Source organism: Sciurus carolinensis, chromosome 6, assembly GCF_902686445.1.
Source record: "Sciurus carolinensis chromosome 6, mSciCar1.2, whole genome shotgun sequence".
In the NCBI taxonomy this organism is placed as follows: domain Eukaryota; kingdom Metazoa; phylum Chordata; class Mammalia; order Rodentia; family Sciuridae; genus Sciurus; species Sciurus carolinensis.
The window spans coordinates 126,730,895-126,754,137 of record NC_062218.1 but is presented as its reverse complement, the minus strand read 5'-3'; the positions used below and the strand labels follow the sequence as shown (position 1 = coordinate 126,754,137).

General features: G+C 44.5%; 1 protein-coding gene across 3 annotated transcripts in view; it reads right to left on the bottom strand.

The window, feature by feature from the left end:
• Nucleotides 1–23,243, bottom strand: part of Klhl3 (kelch like family member 3) — a 98,502-nt gene that overhangs the window by 41,834 nt on the left and 33,425 nt on the right. For 2 of the 3 annotated variants that reach the window (XM_047556642.1, XM_047556644.1), the window contains exons 4-6: nucleotides 21,754–21,875; nucleotides 13,541–13,703; nucleotides 1,801–1,910 (exon numbers count right to left, since the gene is read on the bottom strand). In XM_047556642.1, the coding sequence (XP_047412598.1) occupies nucleotides 1,801–1,910; nucleotides 13,541–13,703; nucleotides 21,754–21,875 (395 nt within the window). The remainder of the gene's footprint in view (nucleotides 1–1,800; nucleotides 1,911–13,540; nucleotides 13,704–21,753; nucleotides 21,876–23,243) is intronic. The other variant, XM_047556645.1, reaches the window with a different exon arrangement.

Here is a 23,243-nt window from a genome sequence, read left to right as displayed (position 1 = left end):
CCTATATTTTACATTCATTATCTCTGATCTTCCTAACAACTCTCTAAAGGAGGTACTACTAGACTTCTCATTTTATATTTCAGGAAGCCAAGACTCAAAGAAACCAGTGACTTCTCAAGGTCATGCAGCCAGTAAGCAGAGATTGGAACCAGTTCTGCCTGAGTCCAAAGTCCCAGTGGTCTAACAGGGCACCACACTGCCTTTCCCTACTAACAATACTGATCTTGCCACAAAAAGCACAAATAAACCCTCTCTTCTTTTTTTTTTTTTTTTAAGTTTTAAAAAATTTTTTATAACTTTATTTTTTTCATGTGGTGCTGAGGAGGCAAGCGCTCTGCCACTGAGCCACAACCCCAGCCCGACAGACCCCCTCTTGAAGAAAACTTACTTATGATCTCAGAGCAGGAGGGGCCAGCACAAATTCAAGGTAGCAGGGTCACAGTCAACCCAAACACTCTCTTGTTTATATGACCACTTCCATTTTCTCAGTCTACACTTGAGAATACACTTAAACTGGCCCCAAATTTACCAACTGCCTCATCATTCACACAGTCAATTAATTGACAGGTCCATTTCTTCCAATTGTGTCCATCTGGGGGCAAAATCCAGAGATGACAGTAAATACACTTGGCAAGAAGCAAAGGCGTCCTCTCAGCTCCTGAGATTAAGGCAGGAAAGGACCTGTGTCCTGGCCAGGCACAGTTCCCTGGAGGTGCTATTTCACATCAGAGACACTGGAAGCAGAGGCCTCCTGCCAATGGAAGTGTCAAGTTTGTTGTGCCAGTCACCTTCTGATCTACTGCAGGACTCAAGGCGCACAGTTCTAATAAACAATTTGCTCTTTTTCTCCATCAAACCTTCCCAGGTAACAGGTAGGGACCTGTGAATATGTCTCCATTCTCTAGACCCGTGCCATTGGGAAGTTTGATCTAATGAAAAATCCTTTTCAAGGGTTTTTCCTTGAATATTCTCTCAGGAAAGGACTTCAAGTTGGCATAAAAAGTTAGCATAAAAGCAGACCAAGATGATTCAAGTACTATTTACTGAGGATGAAGAAATGAGTAAGATTAGGGACCTAATAGTTGGGTATGGGAGGTAAGATTAGCTTAGAACGAACTACAATAAACAGAAGGACAAGGTCAATGTTATCCTGTTATCTGGGAGCAAGAAATTAATTCCAGGTGCAAGGTCAAGAATAAACTCAGCTGGTGCTGACTGAGTACCTACTAGGTACAGTACCAGGCATTTTACATACGACATTATCCCACTTAATCACACAAGGGTCTGGCAGAATATGGTCCATTATTCTCACTGTACAAGTAAGAAAACAGGAGAGGCAAAGTACCTCGCCCAAGGTCACACAGCTAATTTGCAAACACCGAAGATGTTGGCCAACACGAAGCCTCCGTTATTTTCACTGCGACAGACTATGTCCCCTGGAGCAAAGAAATTCTTCCTGGTAGAAGAGGAATCAGAACTAAGTTTCCTCTTTTTAATAAGGGTATGATAGCAAGGTTTGTTTCTCAGAGCTAAGGCCGAATGGACTCAAGAACATAAGACTTCACACAGAGCTTGACAAACTGCAGTACACACTAAAAAGAAGCAGCTTTGCCATCACCCCCATCACCTCTGTCATGTCTTCTTTAAAGGGTCCACCCCCCTCTTTTTTTAACAAGGATTTAAAAAGTAGTAAGTTTTTATTTTTCCTCTGAAAAAAAAAAAAAGATCTTACTGAACCACAAGTTCATCCCATGACCCTCACAAGTGAGGCTCCAGTTTCACCAAAAGTCCACTCCATACCTTCTCTTCTGAAGAAACGGTCAACTTGTCACTGGATATCAAGCTGCACACCTGGTCCAGACTTAGGCTAAGAAATTCTTCTCCCAGCATCACCTCTGGAAAGTGCTGCTCTGTTCCAAAAAAAAGAAAAGAAAAGAAAGAAAGAAATTAAGAAAACAAAGTTATAGCACACTCCTGCTCTTCCACGAGCCAAGGCCATGCCAATCTGTAAACTTAGGCTAGAGGCCGGAGGGCCAGAGTGGAGGAAGAGGGAGAGACAAAGAGGAATCTGACCAGAGAGAAACTGGCTTTTTAATTCAGCAGCACAGATATGCATCACCCTATGTGATCCTGTGTTCTAAACATCAATGAAAAAATATGGAGCAGAGAGATCTGAGGTTATATATTTTTCATGCTCCATGAGATTAATAATGTCATTGCAGAGCCCCACTGGGACCTGCCTACGTAACTGAGCTCACTTCTCAAGGTGCAAACACAGTTGCCCCCTGTACCTCAGTCAAACCCAAGTGAGTCAGCACAGGTGGGTGGCTAGAAGTTGCTGAGGATTCTTGTAGGTGGTCAACACTAGATCATCAGAAGATGGGATCATCATTTCTTGCCCAACGTCACACCTATTATAGTGAGTCCCTGGTTCACCGGCAGTACCATCCTCACATCCAGCTGTAAACTGTAAAGCTTTAAGATGGAAGGGAATTTGGGGACAGTTAGAACAAGACAACACCCACAGGCCTGAGGTTCACACAAGGAAAACTCCAGGGACAGTTCCTATCCTGACATTTGCCTGGGTCATCATCCTGCTAGTACTGAGCATTATATTCAGTGAAATGCCACCCACTTCAGAAAGAAGGAACCTAGGTCAAATTTTGGCTTAGCCATTTATGAGCTGTGCCCTTGGGACAAAAGCATCACTTCTCTGGGCTTCACAATTCCCTTTTGTAAAATGGGAGTAACACTGCCTGTCTTGCTTCACTCCTTTGCCCCGAAGAGAATGGATCTGTAAGTGTCTTACAAGTTCTTCCAAGGTGAATTCACCCAAAGGTAGAGAATTTCTAGTTTCCCAAGCTCTGGTGATCACAGGACCTTTGTCATTTGCCCTTGACCTTTCTCCTTTCTCAGTTCTCTCATCACCCTGCACCATGTTCTCCTTACCCTCCAGGCCTTCCTCTTCTTTCTTTGCAGCCCCACCCAACCTGGTAACCTCTTGGATTCTCTTCTGGGCTTCATCACCCTGTTCTAACGGAAAGCATCCCCACTTGTTCTGGCTAGACTCTTAAAAGAGATTCAAGGTGCCTCCAGCCCTGGGAGTCTGTTAAAATATCAAGTTGGCTGCAGTTATATAATGAAAAAGAAAATCAGAGTAAGAGTAAGCCCATCTCACGCTCATCAACTTCTCAAAAACCAAAGAACTTAAGATATAATTATTTTTTGCAAAAATCACTGTTAACTTTCTATATGGAAATGACTTCAGATTCTGTTGTGAATTCCCAACTTCATGCCAGATTCTTTAAATGTTGATATTTTGTTCTCAAAGATCGAGTTATAAACAATCTCATCTTTCACTAATAAAATGGGCTCTCCACTTGCTCCTCACTAGCCTAATGATATCTCTATCAACACTATTAAAACCTGTCTATCCTGAAACTCAGGAATGTTTGTACATAATAAGACAAACCTAGAAGTCAGATTCTTTCTTTTCATGATGCTTGGGCCAGAACCCAGGGCCTCATGTATGCTAGGCAAGTGCTCTACCACTGAACCACACTCTTAGCCTGCCTCTGCTTTTTTAAAATTTTATTTTGAGACCCAAGTCTCACTAAGTTGCTGTGACTAACCTCAAACTTATGATCCTCCTGCCTCAGCCTCCAAAATCACTGAGACTTTAGTTATGCACCACTGCACCTGACCTAAAAGTCAGATTCTTCATAAAGGGAAACAACTGCTAGAGTCAGTAGGGTAGGAAGCTCGTCTCTGCTTCTCTATAAGTCAGCAGGAAAGCCTCTGGCTTTTAGGGTGAGGAGAATCCTGTACACTACAGCAACAACTCTATGGTCCAGAGCCACATCTGGCCTTCCCACTTTTGTGTTTGGTTGAGTAAAGAACTATTTGAAGAGGGAAAAGAATGAAGAGAACAGGAGAAGATAAGAAAGTAAGATTCTATGCTGTGAAAAATAAAAATATTTTTTTCCTTACAGTTCACAAAGCCAAAAGTAAATGGGCTTGGATTTTAAAAAGAAAGACAATGGATATGTAGGAATGCATATTCTAGGTGGTATGAGGAACAAACCAGAAAGCCTCAGAGCTAAATGAAGACAGAAAGGAGTCATCCCACATATCATCTCTAGCCCTGTGGGCCTGCCAGATTTAATCTAGGTCCCTTTTATCCAGAGTGGACTGCTTCTTTGTTCATACAGAAACTTCCCCTGAAATCCTATCCAGAAATCCTCCAGGGATGCAGTATTTTGTAGAGAGTATGCAATAAGGGAATCAATGGTCAGTAGTCTCTCATCCAAGGTTGGTGCCCAGGGACCCAGGAAATTTACAGAGCATGAGCAGGAAACAACCAAGAAAGGGACTGAGGAAGGAAACTGCTCTTGGAGGCTGTGAGGTCTGCTAGGAAGAGGACATATACAAGGCAAACTCATCCGGAAGGCCATGGTACAGGGCCACTTTTACTGGCTATGAGCAGAGTCTCTGAAACCAAAGTGAGCATATAACTGTTCTTAAAATTGGTGTTTATGCCCAAGATGAAACAAATTCTACTTGGACAAGGGACGTAGTTATGTGTACAAAACAAAGAACAACATGGTGACTCCTGGAGGCAAACTGAAAAAAACCAGACTAATCTGGAGTAAGGTAATTATGCCCGTGGAAACACTGACACTGTTTGTGCCAAAATTGGAAGAAATCTCCCAGTAAAGGTCACAGAATATATGTGATGCTATACCACTCAAGGATTTAAACTAATTAAAATTAAATAAGTAAAAGTGGATTGGAGAGGAAGGATGAAAATAAGGAGAGGCAGGAAATCGCCATCTTCTTTTCTCCTTTTAGTCTGAAGAGTCAGGGTTGAGCCCCTGAATCTTTGGCCAGAGTCTCATTTCTGTTAGCAACACTTCAGAAACAACAGAGCCAGGCAGTGGCACACACCTATAATCCCAGCTACTTGGAAGGCTGAGGCAGGAGGATTGCAAGTTCAAAGCCAGCCCACAATAAATAAATAAGTAAACAAATAAATAAAATAACAAAAAGGACTGGGGATATAGCTCAGTGGCAGAGCATTTGCCTAGCATCTATGAGCCCCTGGTCTGATCTCAAGTGCTGCCAAAAAAAAAAAATGGAGAGAGAGAGAGAGAAACCAGAACAGGATGCCCTGGAGCTAACTTGATTTTCTGGGAAGAGGATTCTGGTAGAAGATTGTGTGCTCCAGTCAGCCCTCTTCACAGCTGCTTCCCAGAAAGCATTTACTCTGCTTCCAAAAGATACTTCCCTGAGAGTCATTTTTAACAATTACTTGGTTTTTTGTTCGTTTTGCTTTGCCTTGAATGTACTAATGGAGAACATGGTGAAGAGCCTTGGCTAAGAGAAAACCTGGCTAAATGACCTCCTATGGGCACTTCTTTCCAAACTTTGTCTTCCTCATCCATAAAATGGAAGAACACATGACCTATGTTTTGAGACTGTTCACTTGAAGTTCAAAGATGAGACTATATATTAATCCACTTTGGAATCTTTAAGAAGCTCTTTAGAAATGAAGGATGAATATTACCAGCCCACATTCCTGTTTCACACAGCCCAGTTCTAGGGCAGCACCACTCTAACAGAAAAGTTTTTCCATAGCATCAAGACATCTCTAGGACTATAGGGCCGTGGACCTGCAAGGTCTTACCAACCAAGTTCAACAAACTTTATTTGTAATGCAAGCTACTAAATTTCCCCTGGCTGCAGTTTTCCTACCCACTAAATGGGACTACTTACAGCATATATCTCATTAAAGGTATTATAGGCAAATAAGTAAATACATAAAACTCATATTTATTGAGACCATTGTAAGTATTAGATAACTATTGATGCTTGATATACCAAATGCAACATTTCTTCAAAAAAGAAAGAAAACAAGCTGATGCCTACAAGGGGTCTACTGGCTCATAAGAAGACAAGGAAAAGCATCAATAGTTTTAACCCAAAGTTCACTGGGCCATGACAGGGAGAGGCACTTCAAGTACAAACAAAAGCAGGGAAGAAGGAAAATTCAGTGCACATGTAGAGAACAGCAGTAGTGGAGTCCAGCTAGCACCTACACTGTACTGTGTCAGTCTCCTGACAAAGGTTTACTGAGTACTCACTAGTATGGGGACCTGTGCCAGGCTCCAGGATATGTAATGGAGAGACAGGTGAGGCTAGATCTCAGGGAGAGCCATAAGGGCATGGAGCAGGGCATTTTTTAACCATAGGCTAGCCCCTTGCAGGGGCATGCTCTAGTAATATACTACTTTTTCTTGTCTTTTTGCTTCTTCTTAACCAAGAGTAGAAACAGAGGAACAGGTGTCAATCAACTAAGGATTCTAGTTAATAGTCTTAACTAGCTAGACTTTAAGTCGCAAAGTTTAAGTTCCAGGTCCTATTTAATGAAACATTATGTGTGTGTTCCTTTCCATTAGGATGAGAAATTATGGAGATGAGGGAGAATCAGCATGTAACTTCCAGTATTTTCCCCCACCATGCAACACACACACACAATCTTCCCAGTGTTAAAAGGATGAGAAAATTGGTGGCATCCCAGGAAAAGGATTTCTCTGAAGACACAGGTGGAGGAGGTTGAGGAATCTCCTCATAGTAGCTAGCAAACAGTAGTGAAGTGCCTATCAACATCCCCATTTTATAGATGGAGAAACAGAAGCTCAGATAGTTTAAGGCATGTGCTTGATTTCACACAACAGTAAATGGTAGAGCTAGGTTTTGAGACCAAAGTTATCTGATTATAACAAATATTCTGATGAGCACCTTAGTCCCTAAGATCATAAAAACCAGTCCTGAGGAAGCCACTGGGGGTAAAGTTCAATATAGATACCATAAAATAAGAATTCTTCTCTGGGGTGCTAGAGAGAGAGAGAGAGAAAGAGAAAGGTATTCAAGGCATTTTGGAGTCAGTCCTAGGTTCCAAAGTCAGACCTAACCCATGAATTAGACATTTCTCACCAGGCATAGTGGCACACACCTATAATCCCAGCGACTCAAGAAGCTGAGGTAGGAGGATCACAGGTTAGAGGTCAGCCTTAGCAACTTAGTAAGTTCCTGAGCAACTCATCAAGACCCTGGTCTCTAAATAAAATATAAAAAAGAGCTCGAGATGTGGCTCAGTGATTAAGCACCCCTGGGTTCAATCCTTGGTACCAAAAAAAAAAAAAAAAAACTTTCTCCACCAGGCTAGATGGAGTGGTATTCCCCCAAAACAAGAAATGTCACGTCACCAACCACCCTGCCTTATCACATGAAGTCTTTTTGTCATACTGGGACTGGGAGCCCCAAAAAGACAGGGACCAAGTCTGTCTTGTTTGAAGCTGAATCTTCAATACCAAACTCTAGAATAATTACTGCATTTAACTCCACATTCTTCAGGACTGTCTAAGACTCAGGCAACCTCCCAAGCTAGCCCCAAGCTTGTTCCTTTCTCTTTATGGGATGAAGTAGACCAAATCCTTTGATCTGGATCATCTAAGCTATCAGTCCAGAACAAATGGAACTGATGGCCCACTTGGGATTTCTTTGACCTGCAGAGATGAAATTAACCCTATAATTCCCCAGGACCAATGGCCCCGGAAACAGGTGTGAGTGCCTGAGTTGAACCACTAGTCAAAACTACAGGAGAACTCAGCTCAACACAGGTGAGCACACAAAGAATCAAAACATCTGACAAGGTAAAAAAAAAAAAAAAAAATGAAATAGAACTGCCTTCAGTCTCTCTCTTCTGGTCCTCATTATCCTATTTTTGGAGAGCAGAGGCAAGCTTTCTTGAATCAATATTTGATTTTCCAAGCCCACAATCTCTCTGCTTCAGGGAGAAGATCCTGCTGCCACAGGGAAGTAAGGGACACCTACCTTGACTCCTTTCCAGAAGGGCCACAACCACCAGCCCTCAGACTAAATATAATTACATACACCCTCCCCAGGGATGGAAGGAAATGAGCTTTCTTTCCATATTGACTCTCCTTTCCATTTTGACTCCAGAAACACATGCACTGTCCTGTCTTTCCACTCTTTTTCTCTCTTCCCTCTTGCACAAATACAGAGCCAAGGGCTATACTAAAATTGCCACCCCCCCCCCCCAGTTATCAATGCCAAGAATGCAACACTGAAGTTCCTTGTTACCCAGCAAATAGAAGGAACAAAGGAAGTGTCCCAAAATTCCCCAAAAGAGAAGAGCTAGCAGCAAAAGCTATCTGTGTCTGCACTGCTGCTGCATTTGCTACCTTCACATTAGAAGAGAAAATCAAGGGGAGGAAGGAGGGAGGCAACTGCCAGCAGCAGACAGGCTGCACTAGCAAGTGCAGGTGGGGAGGTAAGCAGTGGGGCTCAGAGCACAGGCCGCTGGAGTCAGGCAGCCTCACTGTAAACCGTGGCACGGCCACTCACAAGCTATGCCATCTTGGGCAAGTTACTAAACCTCTCTGGAGTTTCAGGGTCTTCACCTATAATTTGAGAAAATAATAGGCACCTCTTATAGCTAGTTGACCAAAATGAGGCAATGCCTATGAAGTGTGTGTACCCCAGCAAGTGTTCAAAAATGGTAAACCACCCCCAACAACCACCATTTCTTGATACCAAGTAGGGGACAGGGATGGCAATTTTATAAGACCCTCACTGAGTCAGAGGTTCATGTATTTTAAATGCTTTGCCAAATTTTTCTGTAGCCCTTAATTTAATTACTTCATTCCAAGGTCTCAAATGACTCAATCAACTGAAGGGAGAGAAAAAAAAAAAAAAAAAAAAAAGCCCATTTCTCTTCATGAGCACGTGAAATCCGATGGCTTTTCCATCCTGTGGCTGGAGGGTTTCAGTTCAGCTTTGGCAGACTGATGTAAACAACATGTTCAAAGAATTTTAATTGCCATCTCATTAATGAAGTCCCATTAACATCCTTCCCCACCAGCTTTGCTGATGGCCCACTGCATGACCAAACAAAGGCCCCATAAACCTAGGGCCTGGCCACCAAGGTTAAAAATTAAGCAGTCCTTGGAAACAACAATAATGATGTATAAGAAACAGGCTGCATAAAATACTAGACTCCCTTTTCCACCTACACAGGAGGATTGGGAGACTGTCAGTTGGGGGCAAGAGTCTAAACAGTCAACCTCTAAATGTGGAACCCACTCTCCTCCACCACAGGAGAAAATATTATAGTAAAAATCCAGGGACATCACTCTGAGAGAGAAATTGGATCCACAGAAAGGACTGCAGGAGGAGTCAGGGAATCAAACGGGCTCCTGAAGAAAGAAAGGTGTTCCAGCCCCCTCCCAAAGTCTTGCTCTCACCAGAGGCTGAAGACTTCTCAGAAAGCCACAACTGGCCTTAAAAATAAAGTTCCTTCATTTTACTGAGAGAGAAATTTGGCAGTATTTATAAATTCATTCATTTATGTGGTGCTGGGATGGAACCCAGGGTCCTGTGCATGCCAGGCAAGTGCTCTATGCTGAATACATCCCCAACTCAAAATTTTTAAAAACGCACATTCTCTTTGGTTCAACAATTATGCTACCAAAGTTGCATCCTTACAGGAGTGCTAGCAAGTATATCCCAAATCAATGATAAGAATTCACATTGTAGCATTTTCTAAAAGAAAAAACTGAAAACATTAATGTCCATTAACAGAGGACTAGTTAAATAAGTTATACTTCATCCACATAATACAGCAGATAAAAAATTATAAGATATAGCCATACACAAGGATCTGGAAAGAATTCCAAGATTTTATATTTAGTCAAATAAAACTACAATGAGTACAGTATGATTCTATTTATGTCAGTTAAAAATTACAATATACAAATTCTGTAGGGCTATCCAATATGCTTCCTTTGTCCCCTTCAGAGAGAAGGCCTACAAGAAGATGAACTTTGCTCTTTTATATAAGTACTGTCTGCATGAATGTAAGTTGCTTTTACTGAATACATTCTCAAAAGTTTTAAAATAATGGTATAGAAATGTATCCGCCAACATGGATAAATGCTAAGGATTTTTTTAAAGTTGGAAAACATACATATACAATGAAAAAGATCCAGAAGTTCCAGAAGGATATACATCAAGGTGTTGACTATGGTTCTCTCTGGGTAGATGGTGGTGCTTTTCATGGTCTTTTTGCCTGTCTGCTTTTCCTGTACTGATCAGGGATGGGTTTTGTATTTAAGTAGCAATAATAGCAGCAATAATAACAGAAAAAGAAATCTTTCACTAGAAAAGGAACAGGCAGACAAGTGAAGGCACAGCCCAGCTGGCCAGAGCCTGGGGACGATGGGAGAGGCAGTACAGGACATACTTGCCTGTGCATCTGGAGAAAGAGAAATCAAAGGCAGAAGCCCATGAAAGTGATCCTCCTTCCCCAAATTGTGTGTGGCTTGTAGCACCAGTGGTGGTAACCCAAGGACTCCTGCTTTCCAGCCTAGATTCAGCTTTGAGGCTCTCTCAGTACAAATGAGGAGGCTGGCAGGAGGGCTCCATAGCCCAGTCCAGGGTGTCTACTCTGCTTCTCCTCCCTGCCTCCTATCTCCAAACCATCCTGGAAACAGGACAGAACAGACTACACCCATCACAGAGGAGAAAAGGAGCCAAGGGTCACTCAGCTCCAAAGTGTTAGGTGGTCTGATTTCTGGTTCTTATACGGAAGGTCTCCTTGCAATTTGTTGGCTTAAAACACCTCCTAACAAAAGGCAGGGGTCAGGGAGGTTGGTGATCACAGGCCCAACACTGCAGCAATGGCAGAGAGCATCAGGCCCCATCTAAGGACCAGGGTGCAAGACAAAGGAACAAAGTAGACCCATATCGTGCCAAGGGGTAGGCACAGTCACCACACTCTACTTTCTCTCTAAACGCGGCAGTCTTGCTGTCCCTTCACTTCTAATTTCTTCTCATCAAGGTCTTAACTTCTGCATCATCCCAGAACATGACCTCCCTGGTGTGCACAGCTGAGGGCTGCACAGAAAGTCATCCAGGAGATGGTCATGAGCCTGAACCACAGGGAGGAGGCTCTCAGCCTGAAGATCATGATGACTGAGCCAGGGAAAATGAGAGGGCTCCCTCCTGCAGTGAGGCAACAGGCAACGTGTGTGGGGAGGGACGAGCCCAACCAGGAAGAGGAGACGCCCACATGGTGCTTCCCTACCCCAAGATGACTAGACACCCTGTGTCTAGCAGACAGCTGGGTGTCTGTCTATGCTGTCTGTTCTTGAAATCTAGTGACTACATGGCACAAGCTTCCAGGCACATACTTCCAATGGAAAATGCCATCTCCAGCCACCTGCACTCCTCGCTTACTGACTCACAAGGCTCTTCCATCCAAATGGGGCCTGGAAGCTGTAGAAGGTGGTAGTTACAAACGCCAGCTCTGGAGTGACTGCCAGGGTTTAAATTCTGCTTCCATGCCTACTAGCTATATGGCTTCATACTGACCTCTCTGTGCCTTGGTTTCCTCAGCAGTTGTGTGAATTAAACAAAGTAATGCCCATAAAATGCATAACACAGGATGTGATCCAAAGCCAGAGCTCAGGAAATACTAGATAAAGAGAATCCACCAGGGCATCTGCATGTGCACAGGCACCCTCAATGCTGCCAGAACCCATACACTACAACAGTATCAGCACCAGGAAGCATCACCATGGTGGATATGGTCCTAACGACACCCTCTCCTCTCTACCACAGACACATCTCACCACCAGATAGAGAAAAGGGCAAAGGGAGAAAACAGATGTTGAAAGATGGGAAAAGCCAAGTGAGAAGAGCCTGGGAACCTTTGTTAAAGGTGAGGATTCATCACATTCCCCAAACCTCAGACAATCCTATCAGCCAGCTACAAAAGGATGGAACATGTGCTGCACGTGCACAGATCCATGCACACACTAGGCAGAAGGAAAGGGCTGGTGAGGGAGACAAAGGAAGAGTCAGAGAATTCCTGGAACATAAGCACTCCTCCCTTGCTGCCACAGCAGCAAACACCTGCCTTGGCTAAGCTCTCAGCTCCTACTGAAGCAAAGCCAGAGGATATCCATCAAGAAAGTGGCTGGGCTGTGGAACCTTCACTCTGAAGAGAAAGGGGACCCTAAGAAAAGGCAGAAATATGGTGGGGAAATGCACAGGGAAAGGACAGCACAAGAGGGACAGCAGAGAAACAGGAGAGTTGAAGTTCAGACTGGCAAGAGACAACAGGATTCAGAACTAGGGTTACTAGGGAATGTCCTTACAAAGGTCATAACCACCAAGCCCATCTTAACAACCGGTCCCATCTGTGCCCTCACAGACTCAGGTCAAAATGAGAATCTGTGCAGTCTCCTCGGGTCAAGGACTTTGTGAGAGAACAGAGGAGAGGATGCTGAGAGACAGAGCACATGCTGGTTGCCTCATGGACCACAGAGAGCTGCAGGTGGGCATCCAGCAGGTCCTCAGCTTCCTGCCAGACACTGCTGGACAGAAGGCACAGAACAGAGTTTGTCTGGGGAGTGGATAAAATGAGGCTTTTTATTGCAAGGAAAGGAGGCAGCAGCCACAAGTGAATCTATCAATAAAATTAGGAACCTGTTTCCCAGGTCCCTTATGATCTTTCCTTCAGATGAAAAAAATGGTAATGAAGATTTCTGTCCTACTAAACATGGTGGGCTGAATATTCACATTCATCTCTATTCCCTCCAAGTTCCCATTAAAATAACAGAATGATAAGCTCTAGCAGGGAGAATGTCTCCCAGAAAACTAAAATGGAATCAGCAGATCAGATTGAGGATTGTTCAGTTTTATCTGACAAAAACTAGAGGTAGTAGCACAAATGTGCACAAGAAAAACACAATTGTTAGCTGCCTTTCTAATTTAAATAAAGTTTTCTGATTAAAAAATAAGTAAATGAGTTGGCTCATTTGTGGAAATGACTGTTGGACAATGAAGGTGAGTATGTGGACAAGGGGAAGGTCTAGAAAGCCCATGGGATTTTTGTGCAGAAGTCAACACATAATATATTAACAGTAGGAACAAACTGCTTAGATCAATGGAGATAGAGAGCAGTTGAAGCAGATTTTAGCTGTCACAGAACCTGCCTTTTAATTCTTTTGGGACTGAAAGTGAGTAGCTCTAGAAAGCAAGACAATGTGGAAAGGAAGAGCAGGAGATGTGTTTATCAATTGAAGGCTAGCAACAAAAGGTATTTGACTTTTAAAGTCATGTTTACAGAACACTGTGACCAAAACTAAAATTGTCTTCAATAACAACAAGAGGTCTATTTCAACACTTTGCTCAATTTATTGTGCCCCAAAGACTTCTCAGATCTCCTTCCTCTACTGTACCACTCATCTTGCAATTAATCATATTCCACTTGGCAATGAGTTAAATGCGCCTATTGCTAATTGCCTTCCCACCTGTGCTCTGTCTCCTAACTAAATCAGAGCTGCTTCACAGCAGAGACCACTTCTCATAATCTTTGAGGAGTCCACAGCAGGCCAGGTGATTAAATCCACAAGCTCAGAGGAGGTGCAGTGTTCCAGCTGCCAGTTACCTGCATAGGCATTGGCCTGCTGCAGAAGGTCGGTGCAGGTATGTACGTCTGCAAACGCACGGATGCCCAGGCAATTGGTGGGATGCAACTGAGACTGCAGGAAGTCACAGCAGTTCTGCCGAACATCCATGAGCTGTAGCAAGCTGGCTGCTGGGAGCAGCACCTGCAAGAGAAGGTGACATTCTAAGACACAGGATCTCACTGGCAGGGACTGTTCCAATCATGTTCCCAAGCTTGAGATCTATTCAAGGCTCTGCACTGCCTATTAGGTCCAAACTTCGCAGCTTGCTTTACAGCATTATTTCCCACTGCTCTCTCTACTTCACTGGCCCAAAGCACCAGGGATTCTCTATCCCTACAACACACTGCAGTGCTTCCCATGGCAATATCAATCATTGGGGATCTTATTCAGATCAAATTCTGATTCAGCAGGTCTAGAGTGGGACCTAAGAACCCAGGTAACGCTTGTAGCTACTGGTCCATGAACCACACTTAAAGTAATAAAACCACACGTGTGCACACACGCACGCGCATACACGTACACCCACACACTACTACAGCACTGGTTCTCAGACAACCAGTTAAGACAACTGGTTAAGACCGTGGATCAACAAGTCATCCTGATTTCCCTGGGACCTTGCCAGTTTTAGCACAAGACACACGTCCCAGAAGATGCCTCAGTTGTAGTTAAACAACACTGGAGTTTAAAATACTCATGTTTAGAAGTCACCTGCAAAGATTCCAACTTATAAGCATGAGGAGTGGCCTGGGCATTGAGATGTTGCTAAAACTCCCCAAGGGCTTCTAAAGGACAACCAAGTGTGAGAACCACTGCCCTAAACGTTCAGAAAGGACTCGAGCTGCTCACTAGCTCACTCATTGCTTTGCTGCTGAGCAGAGTGCTGTGCACTGGTCTATGCTCTAAGGTACTACAGTAAACAAAACAAACAAGATCCTGCTCTTATGGAGCTTATATCTGCTAGAACAAGAGACCCCCAAATCCCTCAGAACTCAGGCAATCATAATTTATTCTCCTATCCAACAGATAAAATGTGAAGAATATCTCTGGATACATTCTCAGAGAAAAGAGAGCTGAGTTTTCTTTCAAAAGGTCACAAGACACGTGAATATTTACACCGTATCCTGAAAGACAGAAACAGTTCTTGCTCAAGGTGTATGTGCATGTTTTTCCAAGGAGCCAGGGAAGACTGGCTGGAGCGGGCTCAGACTGCCAACCCCTGTCAAGCTTCCCTAGACTTCCCCACAGCTGCTGAAGCCTGCCCTCTGGATCAAAACCAGGACAAAGGCCAAAACCCTGCTTCATCCAGCTCTGCTTCCCCAGCCCACCCCCATCAAACGGCAGGCAGTCAGAATGATTTTCTAAAAAGAAACTTAGAAAAAAATCCTGGAGCAGAACAATTTGATTTAAGTTTGTGGGACCCCTCCCCCCACCCCCAGTATCACTCACACTAAAACAATCCCCTTGTCCCAGGCTTTTGCTTTCAGCTACTCCCCTGGCTCGCAGAGTGACTGAGCCAGCCAGACTCCAGCTGTTTCTATCCACAAGGCTTGCCCAGGAAGATGTGCCTGCAGATACATTTGTTTTCTTTATTCTGGGTACTACAAAAGTCTTTAAGCGATTTAAATTCTGGACCCTGACTTTCTCCCAAAACAGCTCTGAGCCCTCAGCACTGACTCTCATCAACTGAAAGTGCACAGGTCAACTCCCCATTCTTGGGCCTTGTCCCTCCACTACGGTAATCAATTGTCCTGGTTTTCCCAGGACTGTAGGTTTCCCAAGACTTTCAGTGCTAAAACTGGGAGAATCAGTCCCCCTTTATCATCCCTGCCCATGTGAGTAATCACCAAGACCTCCACTACCAGTAGCATACTCTTAAGTGTCTCCTGTCAACAAGGAAAACTCTGCCTCCTAACAGCTAAAACATCCCCCCTCGCGGCAGCTGAGTTTGAGAATGTGCTCCTTCTCCCCTCCTCCACTTGCCTATGTCCCCAGTGAAATAGCAGTAAATTAGCACCATGTCCTTGGTATTTTCTGACCCACTGATTAATTCCTGGGGAAGAAAAAAGATAAAAATCACCCTAGCCAGAGTTTTAGACCACAGGTAAACATAGCCAGGATCCAAATCTAACCACCTCCCCACCTCTATCCCCACTAGGTAGCCACCAGCCCCCTAAGCAGCCATAAACTGGGAAACTCAATTAACCTGTGAGCTTACTCAGCCTGGGTAGGCAGATCCCAGGACCAGATTAGTTCTGCCTGCTGGTTAAGTGGAGATCCATTAACCATTTTCACTGATGCACACCAGGAATGGAAAGCCCCAAGTTCCCAAATGACCTCCATGCACCCAGACCAAGCACCAGTGACAAAGCCTGGAATTAAGACTGTAGGTCAACAAATCATCCTGACTTTCCTGGGGCCTTGCCAGTTTTAGCACAAGTCACACATCCCAGGAGATGCCTCATTTGTAGTCCAACTGCAACACTTATCATCTACCCTAGGTTGGAACTACCTAGGGTACCAGGAACTCCCAGAATTCCTAAGAGTCCAGTCTACCCCGAGGGTGCACTCCCTGCCAAGTCCCAGCAAGATCATGCCAGCAACACACACGCCCTCCCCTTTCTTCTCTTCCTCCCCAGGAAGACAGCAGCATGTGGTGCTCAAATTCTCAAGTTCATGACAACCAGCCTGAGAAGTGCAATAATAAATATTTCCTGAACACACTCCTTAGGTTACACTTTCAGTTTTTAAAACATCCCTAGATAGAGCTACCCACATAGCTTTCATCTTCCCTACTGTTCACAAAACCCACTTACTAGGCAAATATTATGAGGCTTCCCATCTCTCCACAACCCCCATCATGTTGAGTCCACTCCCTCCCAAAAGCATTCCTGAACAGGCTTCCTAAAATGAATAGGGCTTGTGGCTTCTCTGATTGCTCCATTCCCTCTCTTTGATGTTTCACTGCGATCAACTATGAGTTAAAGTCCCTTTTCTTTCCTCTACTCACTTCGTACAAAAGAGCATGAAGAAAAGTCGAGAAAGTCAGAATGCTGAGGGGGATGATTTTGAGGCCAGGAGATACAACACTGCATCTCAGGGGTACACTGGGACTCAATCAGACGGGTCTGGGAATAAGCACAAAACAAATCACCACCCAGCAAAATATCCATGAGTTCCCTGCTCCAATATCAGCAGGCTTTCAGAGAATTTCCTCTTCTCTTCTCTTGTCTGAAACACTTCTCCCTCAAGAGGCAGCAGGAACAAGGTCATGAACAGGAGACACAGCTCAGGCCCTCAGCTTAGTGTAAGACTGCCCTGGTAGAATCACTAGTCAGTACTGCTTGGTCCCGGAGGGAGGAAGCTGGAATCACCCATCAAGATGGAAGAGGACCCCCAGTCAGAACACTCCTCGCTTGCCTTTTGCTGCCTCTGCATTATGTCTGGGAGGATGGGCAAAGGGCCTTCGGATTCCCCTTCAGTCTGCAAATGGCTGACCCTCCATTTCTCACATGCAGGCCCAGTTTTGTTTTTTCTCTCCCTCGGATAACATGAAAACACAGCAGAGGATATCCCGTCACAGAGTTTGTTTCCTTTAGCAAAAACAAAAGGAAATGCCCTGCCTCAGAAAGCACCTACTACTGGAACTACAGGGAGGCAGGGGCCAGGCACAGGGGGGAGGCATCAGCCAGGGCACCAGGTGACATGGCCACCAGGGTCTCTGCCCCAGTCATGGAGTGGGTTGGCACAGAAACAGTGCTAAATTGAAACCTGTTGAGAGCAAGATGAGAGAATGGAAGAGAGGAGGGGTGCACAGATGAGCAGGAGAAGGGACAGAACAGCACTGACATTGCAAGTGTCACTTGGAATTTTGCCTTCTCCACTTACCAGCCGTGTAACTGAGGACAAATTACTTAACCTCTCTGTCTCCTCAACAGGAGGATAATAATGGTACTGCTTTAAATGCTTGTGAGGATCAAATGAGGCAATACACTTAAACAGTGTACATAGTGCTTGGTACACAGACAGTGCTCAGTTATCAGCTTCTATTATGATTAATCATTATGAGCAGAAGCCAAGGTTCATTCATTTAGCAAAGGTGTGAGCTCACTACAGCTGCAGAACATAGGGAGTTGGAGAGAGCCAGGTTCAGCTCCCCACTCACCACTTACTCCCTGTGTGACCATGGCAGGTCACTAACCTGCTCTGTGCATCAGCTTCTTCAACTGTAAGATGGGTCCTATTAGTCGTGTAAAATGACTTTCACCTACCTGGCTTATAAGGAACATTAATAAGCATCACAGGGATTGCTGTGACCCCTGCTGCAAAAGGACAACTCAAGGTCTTTCCAAGAAATGTTGGGGTGGGAGGGAAGGGAAAAAAATAACAGAATGAATCAAACAACATTACCCTATGTAAATTTATGATTACACAAATGGTATGCCTTTACGCCATGTACAAACAGAAAAACAACATGTATCCCATTTGTTTACAATAAAAAAAAAAAAGAAATGTTTAGCTTGGAAGAGACAAGGTGTACCTCCAAAGATCAATAAACCAAGCCCCAAATCTCTAGCCCCACAAGAGCCCCTGTGACTCCATGCTCACCTCCTCAGTGCACCAAATCCTCAACAAATCATGTCTTCATAGACAACAGGTGAGCAGCTGTCTCAGCAGAAATGTAAGAGCATGATAAGGAATCTACATTTTGATCCAAACTCTCCTCAACCTTTTTTGCTTTGTTTTTCAAGTTCATCCCTGATCTTACCACAGTTTGGAGTGAGGAAGAAAAAGAAAAAGGACCAATAGTTCCCCTAAGTCCCACACAGTGCCTCCCCATGGATCCCTGCAAATGCTGCCCCCAGCCCCACTCCATATACAGATGAAGCCAGCAGCCCAGAGGGCTCACAGGCCAGTGGGCCCACAGGTAGGTCTGGCCACCCAGGCTTCCTTCAAAACTTGGCCCAAATATTTAGAATTTCCTCAGTTAGGTGTGCCCTGACAGTCTCGTCAGGGCAGCAAGGAGTGTTTCCTGCTTCCAGGGCACCCCACGCTATGGGATACCCATTTGCTTAACCATCAGTTTCCACCTGCAGACCAGCTGCTCCTCGGGAAGCAGCCGGTCATGGCACTCTCTTTGCCCATACTATCTGCTAGCACAGGGCAGGAGCTCAGAAAAACATGTTTCGAATGACCAAATAAAAGAGTAAAATGAAACTCTACAACCTACCATGAGGAAGGAGAGAGACTGACAGAGCTCCTTAGCCCTGTGCCTTTTAGAGCATGCTTTCTCCTCCACCTGCTGTTTAGCAGCTTCTTCACAGGGCACTCTCCTCAGAGCAAGAGCTGGCACCTGGCCTGGGCCTCTGTCCTTGCCAAGCATTCCAGGCACACCCAGGGCAGGAGGTATTCCAAATTATCCTCTGCTTGGGACAATTCCTAGGCACTTCCAGGCCATATCAGGTTAATCTCTGCCTCCCATGCCTTATCATGGTGCCCACACCCTATCTGGCTCTTCCCTTTCAGTCCCCATCAGCACTCAGGCAGAGGAGAAAACAGACAAATCCTTCCTGCACATACGTGACTCCATCAGCACCTCCCCAATTTAGGTAATAATAGCCAACATTTATTGTTTACCACGTGCCAGTGCTATTCTAAGAACTTTACCTATATCGATACATTTAATCCTTACACAAATCCTGACAGGTTACTATGATTATGCCTACACTATAGATAAAAACACTGAGGCACAGAGAGGTTAAACAACTTGCTAGGGCTGCACAGCTGGAAAACGGAGAAGCTAGGATTTGAACACAGGCAGTCTATAACTCACTGACTGCTCTGCAAATGAGAAAACTGGATCCTTGAGGCGGAGTGTCAGTGGGGGTATTGGAGAAGCTGTGGTAGGAGGGAGGCAGCATGAATGCCTTCCTAGCCACTGAGTCCCAGGCCCTCGCTTTATAGATGAGGAAACAGACATTCTGCAGGGGAAAGCACCAAGTTAAGCACACTCTGTGAACTAGTGGCCAAGCTGAGCTGGGTTCCAGGTCTCCCTTCCTATTCAAGTCCTGTCTCGTCCCTATTTCCACCTGTCATCTGAGCTGCACATCTTTACTTTCCTTCACCAGAAAATATTTTACAGAGTAGTGATGAAGCCATTTTCTCCCAAGCCCTCTGACTGTGCTGGCTGCTGCTCTCTGCCTTAAAATACTCATTTTATAAGCTAATTTAGAGAGAGAGAGACACTGGTTAGACAAAAAACATTACCTTGTTACTTTATTACCAATTATTACCACATTATTTTTACTTATTTACACCTTACTTATTATTACTTATTACCTTACTATTATTACCTTATTGCTATTATTGCCTTATTACTTAGGCAGGCAATAAGGATCCAGAGCAGAACATCTTCTAATTACCCAAATTTGTAAATACTTTGTACTCTATAGGAAAGAAAGTTATTAAATACATGATTAAAAGAGAGAAGAAAACAGGTTCCAATCATACAGCTATGTGACCTCCCCTCTACTCATCTGATACTAAAATTATTTTGCACTTACTGTTATTAACCAAAACTCATTCAGCTGTTTGGACTCTCACTGGACCCATCATATAACCACTGCTTACTCTACTCTGGATGAGAAAGACCAGCAACAAAATGGAATGGTTGTGCATCCCAGCATGCATAAAATACACCTCCACCAAAAAAAGGGACGGCGGGGGGTAGGCCAAATCGCTGTAGAAATTGTATCACCTACGATATGATCTCAGGAGCCTGAGACAAGGCAGGCTCTGCCAGACCTGATGCAGTGCACCTCAGATGCTCTCTGGCCTGCACCCTGACCCCTGTGACTACCCTTCACCACACAGTACTAACACACACTCATGCTACAGCCCCAGCTTAAAAAGCTTATGTACTGAAAGCAACTTTCCTAGATGCCCTCCTCGATCCAAACACAGCTCCCTGATTCTCTCTCACTAGGCCACCTTCTTTTCCTTCAAAGGACTTATCACAATTTGTGCACAGACATTACTTGTGTGCTTAGTTGATGAATGCCTGCTTCACCCGTTGATTGCAAACTCCTGAGGGTAGGCAATGGGATCAGCCCTGCTCACTGTTGTCACCACAAGTGCTGAACAAAATGCATGGCAGATAATGTGAACTCAAACATTTGGATTGAATTGAAAGAATAAACAATTGTCAATTAGGCCTCTCAAACACCATCCTGATAAATGGTTGTGGTATTCTGGAAAAAGGATATAGGTATTTTTGTCACCACGGAGGTCTCAGTTTCAAGTATATATGAAGGTAAGAAGGTATTAGGCCTGGGTCTATGTTCAGCCATCTGCAGGGTTCAAGAGTGAGTTATCCCTCAACCATCTCCCTAACTGGGGGGCATGATGCTCAAGCATTCCTTTGCAGGGAAAACTGCCTTCTCTGGCTCTACTTTTCAAGGCTTCAGATGACTAAGGGTGGGGCTGGGCTACTAAACAGGGAAATAGCACAGATGAGGACATTTCACTCCTGGACACCCCTGTTGAGATTCAGTCCTGGTGCATGACACCTCCTTGTGTTCAGAGACATTTGGATGCCTAATCGTTTTTAGTTCGTTTGTTTGCTTGAGTTACTGGCAATTGAACTCAAGGGCACTTGACCACCAAACTACATTCCCAGCTTTTGTATTTGTCTTGAGACAGGCTGACCCAGAAATAACCATCCTCCTGCCTCAGCCTCCTGAGTCACTGGGAATACAGGCACATGCCATTGCACCCAACAGGATGTCTAATGGATACAGGAAAAAATTTCAGTAGCCTCACAATCCAATACTCAAACCCTTGAGATGAGAAGGTAACCTGGAGATAAGAGGAATCACCCAAGCTTCTGGTTCTTCCTTCATGAGATACTGAATCAACATGAATTAAAAATTCTTCACTCCCAGAGCCCAGACTCCTTCAGAGTTATCCTGGCCTAGTGGTTAAGAGCATAGGTGCCCATGCCAGGCAAGCAGGAGTTTAGGGTCCAGCTGGCCCACTTACTGGCCATATGACCCAGGACAAGTCCCCCAACTTCTTTGAGGCTTTGGTTTCTTCTTTAGTGACCCCAGAGTTGTGAGGGTTAAGTGAAACAATGCTGGAAAAGGCAGGTCCCAAGCATGCAATTCATTGATTGGCTTGCCGGGGCTGAGCTCACCTGCACATTCTCTTCAGTCACCTCGATTTCTGCAGTATAGATGTAATCAATCAGCTTCCTAAGCGTATGCCCATCCATGTCCTTGATTTCAATCTTTTTGGCTTTACTCTCAGACATGTCACCTGCAGTTCACAACAAGAACAAAAAGGATGTGAATCTGGCACCTAGGGTATACTTAATTTCTACATGGCCTCCTGCCTTTCCTGGAAATAGGAAAGCTCAGCCTGGGCTCTGGGAACCAGCAGAAGGGACTCAGGCAGAAAGGATAAGTCACTGATGGTGAGGCCACATGGCCTTGAGTCTCTGACCACCCACAAACCCAATCCTAAGCATCCGCTACTCTATTTGTTGCCCACTTTCAGTGTAAAGGCAAATCAGTGTCCATAGCTCATTCAACCAATGTTTACTGTGAACTCATGCACGCAGGGCACCTGTGCTCCAGGAGCACAGGTTCTGGTAAGACAGATACATAAAAAGATTTATAAAAGAACAAGGACTCAGCAAAGGTGTGTACCATATTGACGAGAAAAAGTGACAAATGAAACACCATGTTAAGCACTTTACATTGTTGCTAATTCTATCCACACAACAACCTAGGGATTTATTACTACTACCCCCATTTTACACAGAAAGAAACTGAGGCACAGGAGGGAAGGTAATTCATCTTGCCCTTGGTCACACATGTAGGAAGGGGCCAGGATGGGATGAATGCCAGGGAGGCTGAATCAAGAGCCCACACTTATAACCACTATACTCTCAATCCCAGGAACACAGAGAAAGGGCAACAAACCCCACCTGGGAACTCCAGTGAGGCAGGTGGGGATCACATTTGAGCTGGGAATTAGAGAATAAGAAGGAGTTCCACAGGCAGCCATGGTGAAGAAGGATGGGCGGGACATGGCTCCATATATGTACAGAGAGGAAAGTACCCAAAGGATACATACATCTGGAGAAAGTGAGAAGTTGCTGTGGCTGCACACAGGGAATGGTTTGAAGAAGGAAGTTCAAGAGGTGGTTGAAGGCAGGACTTGCAAAGCCCTACAAGTTGTGCAAATGAATCTGGACTTCATCCAGAGGGTAGCAACACTGAGAGGTTTTGAACAGGGGAATAACATCAACAGATGGGTATTTCTGAATGAAATTTTGGGAGCAGGGAGGAAGCTGGACAAAGGGAGAACAATGGGAGGCCCTGAAAATAACACAAAAAAGAAAGGACATAGGTACAATATGCAGCAGCACATTTCTGCCTGCACCCTATAGACAAGCACATAGGTTTCCCTACTGCTGGTTTCCTTCAGCAAGAGCTGCTGATTTCAGAAGGAAACACAGGTAGTACATGAGTCTCTGTAGTCTGAAATAAAGGGCAATCTGACTGCAAGAAACAAGTCATTCAGAAGCCCTAATGTGAGTGGGAAAACACAGCCTGGGCGGTTGTTTTCTCTCTAAAATTCAAGGAACTGGAGCCAAGAAAATAAAGTACAGTACAGCAT